The following is an 18,735-nucleotide window of genomic DNA, read 5'->3' on the forward strand; positions in this document are numbered from 1 at the left end:
TATTTGTTTTTATTTTCAGGGTGAAATTGGTAATGTCATTGGAGGAAATGCTGCTGAAATCAAGGTAACTGTTTGTTTTACTGTTCTGTGCAAAATATGTATTTGCCTTTACTGCCCACTGGATGAAGTGCAGAACGTGTAGTGTACAATATCAAAAGACTTACAATTTCATTGTTTATTCGTTTGCAGAAACCCAACATTGATTGCAGCGGCAAGTTGGACGAAGACTTCACCGTGGCCCGACTTTACGTGAATAAAATCAAGTCAGAAGTGAAAACTCTGTCTGTGGTGAGTGAGTGGGTGGAGTCACTGACTGACAGTGAGTGACTGAAAAGAATTTGAAAATTCTTCAGGGACCTGGTTCAAATCGAATTTAACGAGCTTGATCACGATTTACGTCAGGAGCTATGTTTAAAATTTCTATCAAAGTTAAAGGAGCCCAGTCGCGTTATTTTTAGCTATTTTGGCCACGTACAAAATTACCTTTAAAAACTGAAGGAAACCTGAAAATAAATGTTTCCTAAGATAGAAAAACACTAAAGAGATAATAATAAACCATAAAGGATCAAGGATGGCTAAGGATGGAGAAGATTAACACGGATTGCAAACAACGAAATTGAAAATTTAGGCTAAGCTTTTCAAGAAGCGCAAACCGTGACGTAGCTCCTTTAAAATAGAAGTTAACGTAGCTAGAAAATTGTCAGAGGTGTTAACAGTAACAATGATTAAAAGTTGAACGAAGATGGTGAAGATTGGGCATGTACGAACAACGGACTCAAGAACAAATTAGGCCGAGCTTTTCCAAGATGCGCCGTCGATTGCATAAGTAAGCTTACGACGTTTCAAAAACATTTTGTAGGATGTGAAACGTGATATTTGAAAGCTCATTGCATGGTCAGGAATCCACGAGAAAATATACAAGAAGCATTGCTATGCACGACTTCACTTCAAAGCATAGGAACATCCTTCTTTCCTTCCCTTCTTGTGGTGAAGAAAAGTATTCGCGTTGTGGTTTACTTTTCGTACATATTCACACGCTACATGCTCTTTGGAACTTACCAAGCTGTTGAGATCTTGTCACTGCTTTTTCATTTGGTTTTGCGGTCTAAAACGAAGATATTTAGGGAGGGAGGCAGGAATCAATTGCTCTGCTTATGGTTTTTGTTTTTGTCGCGTTTTCTAGCGATCCAGTAACTTGGAATCAACGGAAAGTGATTTGAAGTCGTCTCTTGATGGAAAGAACAAAGAGCTGAACCAGTCATCACTCCTTATATCACAGGTAAACTGTACTGATTGAAATATAGATTCTACTTAATGTTTTCCAGAGATTTCTTATGGCGTCCGCTTTGAGAATTGGGTAGTACATCAAACCACTTTATTTTCGGTAGATTCTTTCCACCGTATGGCTGTTTTTTTGTCAAGCATTTCTTACTGAAGAGGATTTTTTATTTAGTATGAAGCAAAAATGAAGACCCTCGAGACAAACATGAAAGAGATGGAATCCAAGAAGAGGATTTTAGAAGAAGCTGTTGACTCCCTGAATGAAGAAATAGCTAAACTCAAGGCAAAAGGTAACGGACATAATCTTATTGAAAGTTGTACGACCTCTTGTGTTATTTTTCCTCGCGCTTAATTCCTCCCTCGTTCTGCAGATTGCCGAAATACAACTCAATATCGTAACTCTAATGGTATCACTGTTAAGAGCGTTTAAGATTGATATGTGAATTTTGACGCAAAAATTCGAAACCGAAAGCAAGCCAGTGGTCCCTTTGCACGAACTGGTCACGTGGTACAAAATCTGTGATACTCGATGGCAAGCTATGCTAAAACAAAGAAGGGTCAAGCTTGATTGGTTAAAGCTGCTTTGTTTTGGAGGTTGCCACATTCTTTTCCCTTCCAGAATGACAGATTTTATACCAGGTGATCATTTCTTGCAAAGGACTCATCAGAGACATAACACGGACCTCTGAAGAGCTGGAAACATTAATTCCAAAATGAAAAAAGCTTTGGTCGAAGTTCGGGCATTCTCTCCAGCCACGTGGCACTGATGAATCAAAGGCTGGAAGATAGACGTTTGTTCGCTCAGGCGACAAATTTGTGTGTATTTATTGTATTTATTGTTTTTGTTTGCGTTTGCTCTGTTTTGAGTGTGTGAGAGGGTATTTTTATTTTCTGTAAGAGGTGGTTCATTTGTTTAAGTTATTGGGAAGCGGTAAGCAAATTACCCAACGTAAATGTTTAAAACAAACTTCATTTTCCGTTAGCCTTTAATCGTCTACTGTATGTTTCTTTTTAATCGTTAAAAGAAGCGACTCTCCATAACTCTGGACCAAAATGGGACGGCTATTCTGAACGGAACAGTGGTAAACAACAGGATTCCAACTAATGAAAGAACTATACAAGATAACAATATCAAGCTTTTGCGATGAAAAGCAAAGACTACCTCAATATATTTCTGCAAATGATCTTTTTAAAAACTTCAACACTTTTGAGAATTTTAACAGTATTTTTTTCCCTTGCGGAATGCTCTCTTTCTTCCAAAAGACTTCAATCTTTTTCAGGTCTTAAACAAATGTTGTTGTTTTTTTTCCTCAGCTTGGCTGCCATTAGCGATAAATGAGTGGCAATAAAAGCTTTCTTGAATATTCCTTATTTTCGAGTGTTGCTGCGGAAAATTTGTGTTATCTTGATATCCAATCAAGTACGAGATTGAGATCTCTCCTCGCCCACTGTGACTGGTTATCATGAGTCGTGCACGTGGTATAAGTCCTTGTTCGCGTGACGAAATGTGTCCCCTTGATTGGTTAATACCACCATAAATGACTAGCAAATGTCACAATTGTCTTTGTCTTCCCTTTTTTTAGCATTAAAAAAAATATATATTAATGAAAAAAAAAAAAAACCGTAGGAATTATGTATTTTTGCAACATGGGCGATCGTGTCTGCGGTGACTTCCACAATTTGAAAACCTTCCTTCGCCTTGGTATGCAAATTTAACATTTGTAAAAGACAAGTTAAGTTGGCAAAGATTCAAACTTTAATTTGTTTATCTCTGAAATTCTGTTTTGGAGTGCGTCGCTCATCGATGTTTTCATTGTTCTGTTGTCTTGTGCTATCGCTTTCTTCTACGCGAAAAACGTTGACTCGCGAGCACGGGCTTTGCTTTTCATGCAGAGGTATGTGCTTGTTTGATGTTAACGGGATAATTTTTTTTTGCGATTTTTTAGCTCAGATGCATGCTCTGGCTTTGAAAGACAAGGAAGAGGAACACGCTGGCTTGCTTCACACAGCCGGTGAAATACAGGTATGCTTCTCAGTTACGTAAACGTTGTTATTATATGGAGAAGAGTGTTTTACTGGGAACTAAACCACTCGTAGATTCCATACGCCACTTCATCCGGGACCCACCTTTGTGAGTGTCGTATCGTTCAATGAAGTCACGATTCCCGCCTTTTGCTTTTGTTGAATTGGTTTCTCCATATAATAAAAAGAACATTACACGTTGGCTCGAAGATATGAATTTTATGTTCTCGTGGCAAGAACAATATCTCACGAGTGAGCGAAGCTCACTCGTGAGATATTGTTCTTGCCACTCGAACATAAAATTCATATCTTCTCGCCACCGTGTAATATCCTCTATTTATCGTAACAGAGTTTTTTTTTAAGTCTGGCAAAGAATTTTCTTATGATCTTAGCTGAGCCCTCAAGCCAGTTGAAGGGACTCTATCAATGAACTCTAGCCAATAAGAACAAAGCTGTCATTTTTTACACCAATCATGTGATGTTACCGCGCTGACCATTTACAACAGTGTTTCCCGCGCGTGTCGCCGGATGCATGCCTTTGAATCAAATTCTTTTTCGTTGCGCTAGCTGCATCCATTGTGATTGACTCTTTGCTAACATTAGTTTTAGTTTTACAACATAATAAAGAACGTGGTTTTGTACTCTATATTGTTTCCAGTAATGCAGTAAAAAAACTTTACTTAGGTACAGTTAGAATTCCTTCAGTGACGCCTGACGTCTTAGCTGACGTCACTTGTCGTCTTGTTGTCTTAGTTTGTTGTCCAGTTATTTTGTTAAAAGTGATTTTTTTTTTGGTGGGGTGGGGAGAGTAGGTAGGGTGCGTAGAAAACAGATCTTTAAGATGTACTAGCACGAAAATCATTCTCACTAGTCCCCAACCCTCCCCCCCACCCAAAAAAGTTCGTCTGTTTCTGTAATTCCAATTTCCTCCAACAAAAATTCTCAGGAAGCTTCACTTGACAATCCGGCAAGTGACGGAAAGAATCTACTAACCCGAATGGAAATTACACTAACCCGGGGCTATAAGAAAGGGCTTTCTTTAATCTTGGCATAATACCTCCGCTTTTGTTGGCGTCGATTTATGTATATTTTTTGCGCATTTAATAAGAATACATGACACAAGCGGATAAGTGAAATTGAGAAGCTTTCTCTGGTCTGTCACAGTGGATATTCGCCGACCGTTTAAGCACAACTCATTAATAAGAAATAAGTTTAAAACTGACAGTATACTGCTGTGATAGATCCCGTCTAGGCGAAACTCAGAATCTCATTTCCAGATGATCAAGTTTAATTTTTTCATCAGCGCATAAATTGTACGAATTGTTTTTATAAAAAAACATCAGAAAACGAAGTTCTTCATGTTAGCCGTAGAATATTTGAAACTGTCTTGTGGAAAATAAATCTCAATTTGTCGAAAACTTCAACAAATTATGACAGTTTTTTTCATAGGAGCTGCGAACAGAACATTTATTTCAAGCGATTTGTAGCGATAATCCAATTGCACGTTTTGGGAGCTGTTTATTCTGATGTGGCAGTAAAATAAAATTGCTGCTCTTTTATGCAATTTCGCCCTTAGCTATTAATAGTAACGACAGACATAATAAAAGCAGAATATTGTGGTTTTTCTAGAACGGGAAAATCAAAATAAAGTGTCGTCCCCTCGGATGCGGACACTAGTCTTTTGTTTTCAAGAGCTTTTTTTTAGAGGACGCTTTATTTTGCAAAGTTTATGTTCAATGTCTCTTTGTTTTTAAGTATTTCGCTAATGTACTTTCCTTTTCGTTTTTGAAAAGTATACACAGAGAGTTTCAGAGTGGCTTAGCTCTTTAATTAACAGTTTTTCACTTAACAATGAAAGTGTTTTGGCTTAATGGCTTGAGGTTATACTCTTCAACTAGAATTATTGTATGTGCTGTAAGCGACATATTTCGCCCGAGTGTCTGTTGTTTAAAAACAGCTTACCGACCAATTTGAATTGCAAATGATCTTGTTTTAGCTTGCGAGAAGTTTTTGGAATACACTCAAACATTATTTGCCGCGTGTAAAGCAGGGACCTCGCTAAGGCGTCTACGCGTTGAACAACAGCGAACTGCAAGTTTTTGTGAATCGTGATCGCTTCAGCGGAGCGTGATCTCGCGTGATTTTGCGTGATTCTGGCTGGCCGACGACATGGGTAAACACATGCGATATTCTGGCGTGAGCTTCACGAACGAGAAATGTGGTTGGCGATTTTCCGATTGTAGTGAATCGTCAATTGAAGATATTCTTGATTCGTTAAACGATGTTATAGAAGAGGTGCTGAGAAACGCCAAGCCAAGGGTTTGTATTTTTGACTTCTAGATTTTTTTAGCTCGATTTTAACGCAGGCTTTTTGGCGACACGTTAAATGTGAGTGATCTCGCGGGAAGCGATTGGAATACATGAAATGAAAATTGGATTAAACACTCATGAAGTTGGACGAAAACAATATGCGTGGGCAATTGGGTGTGGATCCTGCGCAAAAATTCCCTGGGGGCGAAGATTTGTTGCCGAGACTTTTGGTTTCTGGGCGGCTCGTAAAATAGCATTGAATTATTAATTGTAGCGGTTTTTTTTGAGGGAGAAAGGTCTTACAGAGTGTTTCTAAGTATCGAAGCTTTCTTCCCAAATTTGAATATTCCTTGTTTCGAGAGCTAATTATGCCCAGTTTGTTTTTCATATTCGCTGTCAAAAAAACCGGGTCAAGTTACTTTACTTTTTTAGGGTTGTGAACTGGTCATTGGCTTTTTGTTTTGACGAGGATTACGACGCAAGTGTTTTTGGAATTGTTTCATTTTCACGAGATTGTGCTCGTAGTATTTGTTTTCGTTTTTGAACAATGTATAATGTTTAGATTCCATTTTGGATGTCAACTCAAGGAGGCGACCTCAATTAGCTGGGTTAGGTTTTCTTATGAAAAATACTAATAAACGATCAATCTATTTTGAAAACGTCAAACGGGATTGGCGGATCTAGTGATAAACTTTTTATGCGTGAATTTTCGATTATTCTCGAGAGTTGCTGGGTTTAAATTGCTGCGTTTGTAAATTTGTATTTTTTGTTTTCAAGAGCCGTGGTTTTCTTGCAGTTTCTTGCTGTGTAAACACACTCGAGAAAATTTGGTGTGAATATTAAACAGAACATTCAATGCAATAACCAATTCTTCACCTGACTTCCTGAGAAATCATTGTTTAGTTCTTATTGTATTTTTAAATTTATTATCCTGTTCCAGTAATGGGCTCTAAAACAATCTATAATTGTATAAAATTTGATTTCTTTGTTCAATCGTGATTCTTGCCTTGTTTGTTTTTTATAACTTCGTTTTCTTATCTGTTCAGTAAAGTTCGCATAGGCATTTTAATCGCTCTCACAAATTAGTTTCAAGTCATGACTCGACAGACGAAAGAAAGAAGCTGTGAGATTTAAATTTATTGTAATGAGAGCTCCGTTTGATTATGCGAATTATTTTGCTTAAAATAGACGTGCCGTTTTATTGGTTATTCTTTTTTGTTGGTTTTTCTAATTTGTGGAAGGAAACCGTAAATCTGTTAAGCTAAGCAGGGGGTATGGAGCCCAGAAATTTTTTGGCTCCTGTACAGTCACGCGATTCTCGGGTGTTTTCGGAGGCAAAATCGTGTAAAAATCAAGTAGAGGAAGTTGGAAGTGACGATTTCAAATGGTGGATCACTAAAGTGGGAAGCGCTGGGAAAAGATTGAATATGATTAATACGGATTGTAGAACTCTTAACTTCAGTTCTGTAGACCGGCAGAACGCAAATGTGAGTTGCCCGTTGTATATCGCCAGCTAATGAATAGTTTGTATGTATTTCAAGATGGAGCTTAGATTTTTTTAAAAAGAGTCATTTATGCCTTCGAATTTCTCATGTGTCGTTTGATACTGAACATTTCTGAGAACTCAGTAGCGTGGCAAGGCGGTATCTTCTACAGTTTCTGTTGTGTCATCTCTGGTCTTCTGAACAGTGTTTGCCGTTGTATAAAAATGAGAAATTAGCTATTATCGTGGATTGTAGGACCCCAGTTTTAATTCAAATGGTGTATGTTTCATTGCAGTCTGCACTGGAGAAGCAAATGATCAGCCATCGTGAGGCGCACCAAAAACAACTGTCTGCTCTGAGAGACGAGATTGAATCTCAGCAAGGAATTATTGCAGCAACTAAAGAGTGAGTTGTCTTTTAAAATAAATCTTTTTCTTTCCGCTGGTTTTTTCACCTATTAAGTTTGTTGGTATAAAGGAAACCCACTTTAGCCAATCAGAGAGGAGCGCCCTTCCTGTAGACCAATCATTTTCAGACTGAAGCTAGTCTCTTTAGTAGCCGTTGTTCGTGGATGGAAGAAGTATAAGAGGTATCGGCAAATGCAGCGATTTGTTTGCTTTTCCTCGAGGTGATGTTGATGTATTTTTGGCACCTCTGTCGGCATTCTCATCTGGTTGTAGTAATCGCTTTGCCCTGAGAGTTTCTCTTGCCTTGAAGACTTCTTCAATTTCTTCCTTTTAAACGCTGGTAGCGTTTGTCTCTACAGACGAACAATTCGCTGTTCTCGGAGTAGCGACTCAAGTCCACCGGTAGCAAGGATCGAATGACCTCAGCAATGTCGAGTGAATGAAGATTTTGTTATTCTTGAGGGCAGCCGACGAACAAATAAAGCACCTAGAGCTACTTTCCACTATTTTTTCGGAGATAGATCCATAGGAAATCTCTGAGATGTGTGGCAACATCTCGCGAAGGAGGCGATGAATTTACGCGGGAAACTGACGTCATGGACAAACTGCTGATACGTGATTGGTTTCAGCGCTAACAATAGGCAACGCGTGATTGGTGCATTCTGTAGTTATCACGTGAACTCTAAACAAAGAGAAACAAATGCGGTTCGGGTTTAAGCAGCCGTTAGTGGAGGAGAAGCGTTGCGTGACGACCCTAATAACGGCTGCGAAGAAGACTAGACTGAAGCCAGCCACGTTTTCTTTTTCCGTCGTCTTTTTCTACGTCATTGGCGAAGGGAATCAATTTTAAGAACCGCGACTGTTTTATGTTTTTAGTAACATTCTGTGACTGTTAAACGTAGTACCTGTTACTGTCTAATCGTAACGAGGCAACTTTATTTCTTCAGAACCAATCAGAAGCAAGCTTTAGAAAGGGATCACCTTATGGTGAGTACCTCATGTTGTTTAACTTTTTTTCTCCTTCACTTATCGGAATTAAATCTTGCGCAATTATTGATAATTAGTTGGCACTTTAACTTTCTTTAATATTGTCTTTTATTTTCAGCTTGAAAATGAAGCTCTGAAGCGTGAACTTGCAGAGAAATCTGATCGATTGATGGACTTGAAGTGAGTATCAACTAGATTTGTTCACAAAGCGTTTGTGAGCAAGTACTTGTAATTCTCCAAGCTTAACATCCAATGATTGCGTGCCACGAACAGTAAGAATACTCGAGCTTTGCCAGAGAATTAGCCGAGCATTCGCGAAGTTTTTCGGGAATTTGAATTAGAACACATCACCCACTGTAATAATGGCCAGTAAGAATATTGTCGTGAACACGTTCAACTCAAAAACGTTTAACCTTGCTTACATTCAGTGTTTGCATCGTTTTTACTTCAGTGTACAAGTGGAGAAGAGAGAACAGGCAAAGAACGATCTTAAGGGACTCGAAGAGACGGTGGTATGTACATTAACTAGTGATGAACTCATTTATCATACGAGGCAGTCAGTGTGTTTGATGCTTTTCAGTCCTTTGCAGCTGTGACTTAACGGAGCTACGTCGCGATTTCAGCACCTTGAAATGTTTAGCTGATTTTTTTTTCAAGTTGGTCGTTTGTAATCCGTGTTAATCTTCTCCATCGTTAACCATCCTTTGTCCTTTATGGTTTATTACTATCTCTGTGGCGTTTTTCTATCTTTTCAGGTTTCCTTCAATTTAAAGGTAAATTTGAACATGGCCAAATCAACTCAAAATACGGTGATTGAGCTCCTTTAATAGAGCGTCAAACATAATAGAGCTGTGCAGTTAGTTAGGCACGTGGTATATATTTTAAAGGCTATGTACCTTTTGATATCCCTTATTTCAGTTATAGGCCTTAATAGTAACATATTTTCAGGCCCACTTCTTGACTCTAAAAATTGATATTAACTGGATTGATATATTTTTCTTGTAGCACAAAGAGTTGGCGACACTTTACCGACTTCGGCAGTTGTTTGTCAAAGATTTGCAGGCTCGATTAAAAGTGGTAAGTCAGTATCTCACTTGCATTTTCGTCTTTATTCGTAAAACACATCTCCCAGTTCTTGCCTTTTGTTTTTCCATGTCATGGTACATGCATGTCATGGTATATGTATGTGATGTCATGTTGCGTCATGTCATGTCAGTGTTAACATCCTGATAGGTCACCCTAATAGTTCCTATTCTTTTTTTTTTCGTTTTTCCTTTCTTTGATGCTCTTTCATTCGATGCCTTCGTGTTTACGTCACACAACCTTACGCTGGTTCATGCCATGTCACGTATACCTTGCTCATGTGTAGTATATTCCCCATCGTACGGCGCACGTGCCAAACACGTGAAACTGTAGAACATTGTTTAGGTGACTAACGCGTTGTTGGTCTTTCTCCTCCCCAGACCAACGCGGACACGGACGCAGAGGAGGAAGGGGGAAGTCAAGCACAAAAACAAAAGATTGCTTTTTTAGAGAATAATTTGGACCAGCTAACGAAGGTCCATAAACAAGTGAGTATTGCTTTGCCTCATTTCACTCTCAGCCTTGATGTCAAAATATTAAATCTCCTCACCAATCGCCATACATTTCTTTACATATCGCTCGTGAGAATTTGGCGATACACCACGAGAGTGTTTTCCAGTTGATCGTTGTTTAATTCTCGTCACCTTCGACTTGGATAGCCTGTTGATACTGGAAGGAGAAACCAATTTTTGATCACTTGGGCTAGTTGATTTCTCTTTCTGAAACTGACGCGTTTACTCTTTCTTTTATCTTTTTTTTTCGCACCTCCTGTGAGGCGACGGACAAATCTTTGATGTTCAGATGTTTAATTCCTCAATAATTGGAGTTAGTGTAGAGTTTTTGGCCATTAAACCCTGTTCGACTCGAGCACAGTGAGAAATAATGGATTTTAAAACTTTTCCACTGTAAATTTCTCTTAAACGAAAGAAGGTATTTCAAAAGGGCAAACACCATTCCTCTTTATGTTGAAAAACCTTTAAAATAAACAGCAATTAATTTTTACGTCATAGACACTTGAAGATTTTGTGTGAGAAACTTTTGATGTAATGTCTCCCAAATCGCGGGGTTTTTTTGCGCAAAACGCGAACCTATTTTTGCTTACAGATGAATGCGATTTGCCTGCTCAATAGCTTAAAGAAACTATAGAAATGTAGATTAACACTTTTAGTCTTGAAATAAGCTACTATTTCTGAGCTTCGAAGTTGTAAAGCATGTAAGGAGTGTAAAAGTCTGAAAGACGTTCGTTTTTAAGAGTTGTCTGTGCCCGTGACTTAGAACTGTGGTAGTTCTTAATAGTGTAAATGTTTTATTTCAAACAGCGGAAAGCCTTGCAGAGAGTCAAGATGTTGAAGCAGAAAATCAACGTTCTTTCATTTGCGTGTTAGACGCGCTGAAATAATTCTTTTATTTTTACGGGAATTCCTTTTTTTATTATTTAGATACCCTATTAGAAGTAGGGCAACTTTAATTAATCCCTCCATTAAGGTCAGGCTTGGATGTATTTTGATATTTAATACGGCTTCAGAGTTGCGAGTACTCACAGTTTTGAAATATTTTATATTTGACTCGCATTGGAGTGGTTTCATTGTGGCAGTCAACGAATACGTGAAAAGGACAGGAACACTTATAGAATTAGAGAGTCTTAAGATGCGACTTGAAATGGGTTTCTATTTGCGGAGGAGGGCAACATTTATTAATCCGCTTTCAGATCAATGTAGTCTAATATTTTGATATTGCATACAGATTTTCAAGCAATGTAAGTAATTGCCTGCAATTTCGACAGTCAAGGCTGTTGAGAACTGTTGTAAACAGGCGCAAATTATGCCATTATGCACTCGTGTTACTTGGTGTTAAAACTCAATGACAAAATATTGGTAATTTATTTTAAAGGGATTTTCTCTCAATATCAACAAAGTTCTAAAAGTAAATAATGGATGGACACAGCAATACAGTTCTTGTAATTAGATCAATACGGGAAGGTTTAAATAAAATGAAACATTTTTTTCTCTCCGATGTAAAATTCTTCACCTCTGAAACACGCTAAACGATCGATATACTTTTATGAAGAAGCCGGAAAGGAAATTCATCCTTCAAACATGTTTGATCGTGAAATCCCTGTAGTTTCGCTTTGGCGAATCCGAGTTGAGAACTCGTCATCGGTGTTAGCTTTGAAGAACTGTTCAACTAGAGTTTTGGATGTTGCAACATCTCCTTTCTGTTAGCAACGTGTTTTTGAAAACTACAACCCTAGAACCAGTTTATTCAAGTGTAATTTCAAATGAACTGAACCCTTTGAACACAAAACAGCTGTTCAATAATTACGAGTTATAACCTTGATCAGTCAAGAGGTGTTTCGTCAGCGCGAGCGATTGAGGAAAATTGACTGAACTGGGGTGCTGTGGTGCGTTTTTATATAGAATCAATATTGGTCGCATACCAGAAACTGTCATTGTTGACTATATGGTGTTAATGCGTCTTTAATTCCCTCATATAGGCCCTGTTGTGATATGATTAAATCGATTATTTGGTTTCTTAATCTGATTAGAATATTACTTTTTTTTTCTGACAGCTCGTTAGAGATAATGCCGACCTGAGGTGCGAACTGCCCAAGCTAGAGAAGCGCCTGCGAGCAACGCAAGAGCGGGTGAAGTCATTGGAGCAGGCTCTGAAAGAGGCCAAGGAAGGCGCGCAGAGGGACCGGGCACGATATCAGAAGGAAGTGGAGAGAATTCGGGAATCCATGAGGCAGAAACAGGCGGCTGCTAGGAAGGGTGCCCAAGGACATATCGGTATGGTTCCGATATCAGCTTCCTTTAAGAAGGGATATGGGTCACCCAACATTTAGCACAATGTGTTTTGGAGTCAAGTTTGTAAGGCGTTTCACAAAATATACCTTGATGCTTATTTCGACATTTCTTTCTTCATTTTCCAAAAATGAGTTTTACAATCTTGATACTTTCACTCCGATCGTGGAGGAAACGACTGGTCGATTTCGACCGCAAAACTTTGTCGCGTTTAACAAGTTTAGCACACGGATTGATTCGGGTAAATCAAATGTGCGTCTTGCTTGTTGATTTAAGCGTACGACATGAAAAATATCGTCGAATTCTGAACTGAACGTCTTTTAAAACCCTAGCAATCGTAGCCACAGACAATGTTAAGTGCTGAAAGTTGTATGCGATTTTTGTGTGACGCGAACAGTGCAGGTCACTGTAGTTGCATGCAGCAACAAAGTTGCTCTCTTTAAATCGACCCTAACACTGCAGAACGCTTACAAGCAGCGTTTCCAAGGTGTTTTGCAGATCGTCTCAATTCATGTATGTTACTTATCAGTTATCTTTCATTTTCCATCCCAGCCAAACCTATCCGCCCTGGCCAGCAGCCAACATCACCCAGTGTCCGTCCCGGCAGCAGTTCCGGCATTGGTAGCGCCTTATTGGGTATGACACGTCTGGCTGGCGGAGCAGTCATGGGTTCCAACGTTCCCAACAGTCCCAGCACGCCCAGTATACCCAGCTCGCCCAATGGTGCCACCATAGTGACGCCCGTAATTCGTGGCGGGAAAGGCTCGGAACCCGTGGTGACGTATAGCAAGAGGATACGAAACGCAGTTAGTACGGAGTCTCTTAATCGCCCCTTGCCACAGGGGAGTCCTAGGTGAGTTTTAATAAGGTGTCCGACAATAGATTTCAGCTCTTGCCACCTCTTATACTTTGATGGATCAATACTTCCACTCTTTCTCAGAACCACGATAAAACCTCACATCTTATCTGTGATTTTAATTTGCTTTTTGTTAAAATTGATGTAGTTTCGCTAATCATGTGCAAAGTCAACTGAAGTTCCGTGAGCCAAATGAGTCATTGACGTTTTCCTTGTCTGACGCCTGTTGCATGTTTCCGCTTCTGCTTGGTTTTCTGCGGTTTCGCCGCCATCATAATTTGTTCGGTGATTGTTTTTGTGTGTGTGTTGAAACCAGAAACTAACATCATAACACAACTCATCTCCAAAGATAGCTAATTCCAAATTTGGGAATAACGTGTGCCATCCATGCCCGGGGCAAATTTCCATCTAAAATGCCAAAGAAGGGCATCAATTTTAACATCGCATTACGTTTCTTCGGTGTGGAAGGATACCGTTACAATAACTTGGTAGTGAGGGCAGACATTTGTTTTTTAACTTTGTTATATCGATCGAGTCGGTCGGTTAGTAGACAAAAGAGGTGTGACGGAAAAAACGACGTTTTGTTACCTGCTATGGATGTAATACGCTGTTTCTTTACCTGCTATACGTCAACGTTTAAAACGCACCATGTTTTATTCGACTTCCTTACAATTCTAGTGTAAATCGGAGAAAAAAAAATAAGAAAGATGTAAAAAATTTGTCTCCAAGCGGCTGGATTTCTTCTCAATCGCTCCTCGGTGGTTTTATGCGACCATCTTGATAACGGTGTTAGTTACTGGAGGGTCGGAGCTCTGGTATAGACTGGTAGTCTTGTCTTCACAAGTCACAGAGCAGACACCCAACAAAATGTCAAGTGTCATTATGGTTTTAGAAGAATCGAGATAATAAATTATGAAACTGGAGGTCTTCAACTTCACTGGCCCAAGATGGCAGACGGTCAAACGAAGCTCGCACTCGCTTCTTGCCTTGCCTTTGCGGTTTTACGCCTTGTACACAATGCTTCCATACCCGGTGGGGTGACCAAGATTGAGCGGGAAAAGTTGTCGAGTCACACAGAGCTTTTAGAAGGACTCAAACAGGCCGTGCGACTGGAAAACTCGCGAGAGCCCAAGCCGTCATTCAAGTTTGTTTACTTGCCGTACACGCTCGACGCGTCGAGCCAAGTTGTTCAAGGAATAATGTACCGCGCGAACGTAAAGATCGCACCTTCAAATTGTTTGAATGCTTTGAACGAGACCAGGGAAGGAATCGAAGCGTGTGGAGTGGACTTCCTAAAGCCTGAAGTATTAAAGCAAGAGAAATGTTGCGCGTTTGAAATCTGGTCGCGGCCTTGGTTAGCGGGACAAGAACGCTTAGTGGTTCAAAAAGCGGAATGTACACCGTCTTTTACAGCAGGACAAGCACAGTCTGGTCACTTCCGTGTGACGATGAAGCTTAGTGTTTATCCTGTGTGTAACTTAGTAAAGGGCTGAACAAAGAAACCATATCGCTTTCACTTCAGTCATACTTCAGACGATATGTAAAATAGACTCGAAGACAACAAAAGCCTCAAAACGACAATTTAGTAACATAGACAAGCGCCAATGAAATTATTCTAATCCGAAAAGGAACAAGGAAGTTTAACGTGAAAAATTTAGGCTAATGTTTCTGACAAGATCCGCTTCTCTTCTGAAACGTGATCGACATGCAATTTCTCCGGACAACATTAATAAGATGTAGAAAATAAAGATAGTCATCAGTTTGGGGATACTCTTAATGTATCTCTGAATTCTCAGAACCATAGTATTAAGTTGATATGGAGTTCAGTTGTGAGAATTTATATTTCAAGCTTGCCAGCTTATCGATTTTGGTGCAGAAATTTTCTCCAAACCGCTGAACGACCAAGTTTTTAAGGACGTATGTCTTGGAATAAAATATCTTTATGAAACCCTACGTTAGGCGGTGTTGCAGAAGACCTGTTGCAGCATTCAGTCAACGGATTAAATGCTGTACAATACGAATCATTTTGATGTTGGTTTTAAGCTGCAAGTATCAGAAAAAATTGTAACTTTGCTTCAGACGCCGTCGTATCTACAGTTCTACGCTTCAGTAAGTTTCCCCAATATGTATTAATGCAAAATCGTCCGTACAGTTTTAAAATGTTTATTTTTACGAATACATCATTATCGACATAACGAAAAGGGTGAGTTTTAAGACATTGAAATCAGGCGTTAGTGGTGGAAGTGTATTCCTCATTGAAAGATCTTCTCTTCTTTGGTTCTTTCAGTTTGAATGGCGCCCATTCCTCGCCAGATTACGAGAAAAGGCGCGGTTCAGCAGCTTCAACTGGCGCGGTTACTCACTCCTCCAATGCGCACATGCGCGGTGCGGCCAGCGTGGACCGCCTCAACTTAATGGGTGAAGGGAATTCTGGACGAAAATTGCCGTCGATGCCGGACTCAGTGCAACGGTCACCGTTGAAAATTTCAGGTCGTGAAGGAGAAATAGCAGCTCTGAAGAGGAGTAGCAGACGGTCAGCGTCATCACACAATTTAGTGAATAATGCAGATGGTAAGCAACTGTTTATAACAAATTATCGTGTGTTGGATATCTGATCTTTATTAGCATGGATCTGTTCGACTTTTTGTCTCTGTTTTTGCCCTAGTTTTAGTTTCGTTTGAGAAGATATATCAAACACTCAAGACAGTGACCATATTTCCAAAGTTCGTCAAAAATACTTCGTTGTTTGTCGTATTTTCCACTCTTGTGTTTGTGGTTGGAAGTGCGGTACAACACGATCTCTTGTGCTTACATGTATGTACCATTTTCTGATGGGTTCCTTCTATTTGATGAGCGAAATACTCTCAGAAGATCACTTACGGGAGTTTGAAGTCGTCATTGAAACAAAGGATTTTCTTGTTACGCTATCTTAATCTCTTATGTGTTCCGTTTGGTATTTACGCAGGTGGGCCATGGGAGATGAGGAAACAATCAGCCTCTTAAAGTCTAAATGTCTGGCACAAGACATGCCATATGGCGTGGCGGATGTGAATTGATTTCTTCTATTGCGTTACGCGTGACTTATGTGAAGTCATAAAAATAACTGCTAGCCAAATGTGCCTCGTCAGGCCAACTGCTGTTAGTGATCTAGTTATTGACATTGTTTATTTCATGACACACAACTCGACGTTAGGAGAATGCGAAAAGAGATCGAAAACACAAGTATTTACAATTGGTTTTTGGATAACCAGAAACGCATGATCTAGCACAGGAAAAAGTTGGTGGGGGAGGTGGGAAAATATCCCAGGGGGGATATCCAAAGTATGTTATCCCTGGGGAGGCTTCTCTATATACCTTATTGTGTAGAAAGATGTTTATTTTTATCCCTAAAATGATACTTCCCTGAACCCGCGGGAAGTATCCTCAGTGCGTTATCCCTGGGGGACTTTTCTGTATCCTCCTTGGGATTTTTCCAGAGGCGTCGGTAGAGGAATAGGGCTTATTTCGGGATAAATTCCAGATAGACAAAAATTGGTGTCGTGCAAAATGAAGCACTTATATTTTGTGTACTTTGAGTCCTATTTAAACCGTTACTAAGTTTCTTCCACTGGACTGAAAAACATTTTAGCGTATCGGTATAATTTCGATTTGTTTTACTTCTAATCTTTTTAACTTCATTATCTGTAAATAATGTTGTTCTACCATCTTTTTTCTTTGTTTGCTCTATCCGTTTCAAATAGCAGAGGGGTTAGTTAGCGTCATATGGCTTTGAAAAACTGTAACTTTTATTTAGACCTGGGCTGAAAAATTTGCTTTTTACGTTACAGGTCGTTTACGATTTACTTTATCCATAATGAAGCCTGCGTTTGGTTTTGGCCCGACTAGAAACATTTCCGAGAGAAACGAAATTTTCTCATCTATTCCAACCGATTTTCCAACAGGATTGGCCGACCAGAATGGTCTGACACAAAACTTGATCACAAAGTGTTTTTTGTTGTTGTTGTTGGTTTTTTTTTTTGAATGAATTTAAACTAAATGTCTTCCCTCTGAACCTAACAAGCGTTTAATACCAGATGTTGTTAATAACGATGACTTATTACTGTGACGTATACGCTTCTCGACAAGCAGCCTTGATCCCAGACTCTCTCCTTTTCCTCCCTTGTCGTTGGCAAAGGCGAGAGAGCCTGGGAACGAGGGTGCTCGACAAGGAACAACTGCGTTTGTTGTGAACTGATTATGACACAAAGTAAATGGTAAACAACCTGTATGGTTCTCTTCAATGAAGGCTTTCCCAAATTTACAGCATGCTGCACTTTGCTAACGTATTGTTCAACCGATTTGATGTACTTATTTTGTTAAACGAAGCTGGTGCTTTTCAAGTTTGTGCCGATAGCAAACTTTTGTTATTTTTTTTCGCTTTGTCGCTTGTTTTTTTTGTCATCAGGAAAATCTTCACTAGTGCAGAAATTTCAAAGCCAAAGCTAGTAACAATAGAGTTAACAAACCCAGGGCAAATTTTATTTATTACTTGGAAGGTGTAGGTCGTATCTTCCGAGAAATAGCGAAGATTGTCCGAGAAATTGCCGAGGATTTCCGAAAGATATCACGTGGTCCTTTCGGTGTCCGAAGGTCTAGTAACGTGAAAATTTATTTTAAAACGTAGAACATTTTATCGCTGTTAGTTAACGGAGGAGTTTGCCAGAACGGTGTGCGTCCAGCTGGGAACATTTTGGCGGTAATTAGGAACGCGCGGCTAAATGAAGTAGATAAATTTAATTGTTACAAGAGTCTATTTTTAAATTTAGGTGTCTACAACATTGAGAGGGTCGGTTTGACAGCCTAGGTGGGACATACTGCATGTAAACTGAGCCCGGGAGCTTTTTTATTATTATTATTTGAGCTTTTCTCGACTGAACTGCTGTTTAAGACGATGTGACGTTAATTAAATTCAGTAGTTTCGAGAAGACAATAAAAACCGACTCGCAAAAAAAATTGTATTCCTTATTTATTATGTAATAAGTTATCGAGCAATATCTTACTTTCACCTAAAAACACTCCAGATCTCGTCCACAATTGTGCGAAAAAATACTTTTCTTTACCACACGTATAGCGACTGGTTACTAACAAGGGGTGGTGGCGCGGCGTTTTTTTTTTGGTTTTTTTTTTTTTTGCCATTTTGAAACAGGGTACGGAAATGAGAAATGAGAAAATTTGGATGTGAGAAAATGACGCTCCACAAGCTTTGTAAAATTTTACGCAGTTCGTAATGTCAAGACTATCTGAGCTGGAAAGTTTGAGTTGTCCGGACCGGCTTTTTCAGTATGGTAAAGGAGCATATGTAAAATCTCGTGATTCTCAGTGAAGTATTTTGGCAGAGTCCTACCGTTATGATTACATTCACTGCCGTCTTTCCGACCAGCCCCCAAACCCTCCACCTCTTTTGAATGTGTTTTTAACAAGCGCTCCCGTTCAACTGAGCAGTCCTATTCTGTTTCGATTCA

The 18,735-nt window shown here is 39.4% G+C and overlaps 3 protein-coding genes across 4 annotated transcripts in view; 2 read left to right on the plus strand and 1 right to left on the minus strand.

Moving 5' to 3' along the window:
* LOC145487062 (kinesin heavy chain-like) overlaps positions 1-18,226 on the plus strand; it is a 33,456-nt gene extending 15,230 nt beyond the window's left edge. For both annotated transcript variants that reach the window (XM_081465770.1, XM_081465771.1), the window contains 15 exons: positions 20-64; positions 190-288; positions 1,184-1,279; positions 1,454-1,571; positions 3,228-3,304; positions 7,393-7,502; positions 8,452-8,491; positions 8,610-8,671; positions 8,943-9,003; positions 9,497-9,568; positions 9,955-10,062; positions 12,144-12,363; positions 12,931-13,231; positions 15,522-15,805; positions 16,200-18,226. In XM_081465770.1, the coding sequence (XP_081321896.1) occupies positions 20-64; positions 190-288; positions 1,184-1,279; positions 1,454-1,571; positions 3,228-3,304; positions 7,393-7,502; positions 8,452-8,491; positions 8,610-8,671; positions 8,943-9,003; positions 9,497-9,568; positions 9,955-10,062; positions 12,144-12,363; positions 12,931-13,231; positions 15,522-15,805; positions 16,200-16,237 (1,731 nt within the window). In that variant the 3' untranslated portion in view covers positions 16,238-18,226. The remainder of the gene's footprint in view (positions 1-19; positions 65-189; positions 289-1,183; positions 1,280-1,453; positions 1,572-3,227; positions 3,305-7,392; positions 7,503-8,451; positions 8,492-8,609; positions 8,672-8,942; positions 9,004-9,496; positions 9,569-9,954; positions 10,063-12,143; positions 12,364-12,930; positions 13,232-15,521; positions 15,806-16,199) is intronic.
* Positions 1-18,735, minus strand: part of LOC145487068 (mitochondrial carnitine/acylcarnitine carrier protein-like) — a 141,622-nt gene that overhangs the window by 48,931 nt on the left and 73,956 nt on the right. The window lies entirely within an intron of this gene.
* On the plus strand, positions 13,238-15,513 carry LOC145487072 (bitiscystatin-like). The gene has a single exon (XM_081465784.1). The coding sequence runs from the start codon at positions 14,182-14,184 to the stop codon at positions 14,725-14,727; it is 546 nt and encodes a 181-aa protein (XP_081321910.1). The 5' UTR covers positions 13,238-14,181; the 3' UTR covers positions 14,728-15,513.

Source organism: Orbicella franksi, chromosome 5, assembly GCF_964199315.1.
Source record: "Orbicella franksi chromosome 5, jaOrbFran1.1, whole genome shotgun sequence".
Taxonomy (NCBI): Eukaryota; Metazoa; Cnidaria; class Anthozoa; order Scleractinia; family Merulinidae; genus Orbicella; species Orbicella franksi.

Excerpts from the sequence above, each read along its gene's own strand:
- LOC145487072 (XM_081465784.1), top strand. The coding sequence starts at position 14,182 with ATGGCAGACGGTCAAACGAAGCTCGCACTCGCTTCTTGCCTTGCCTTT.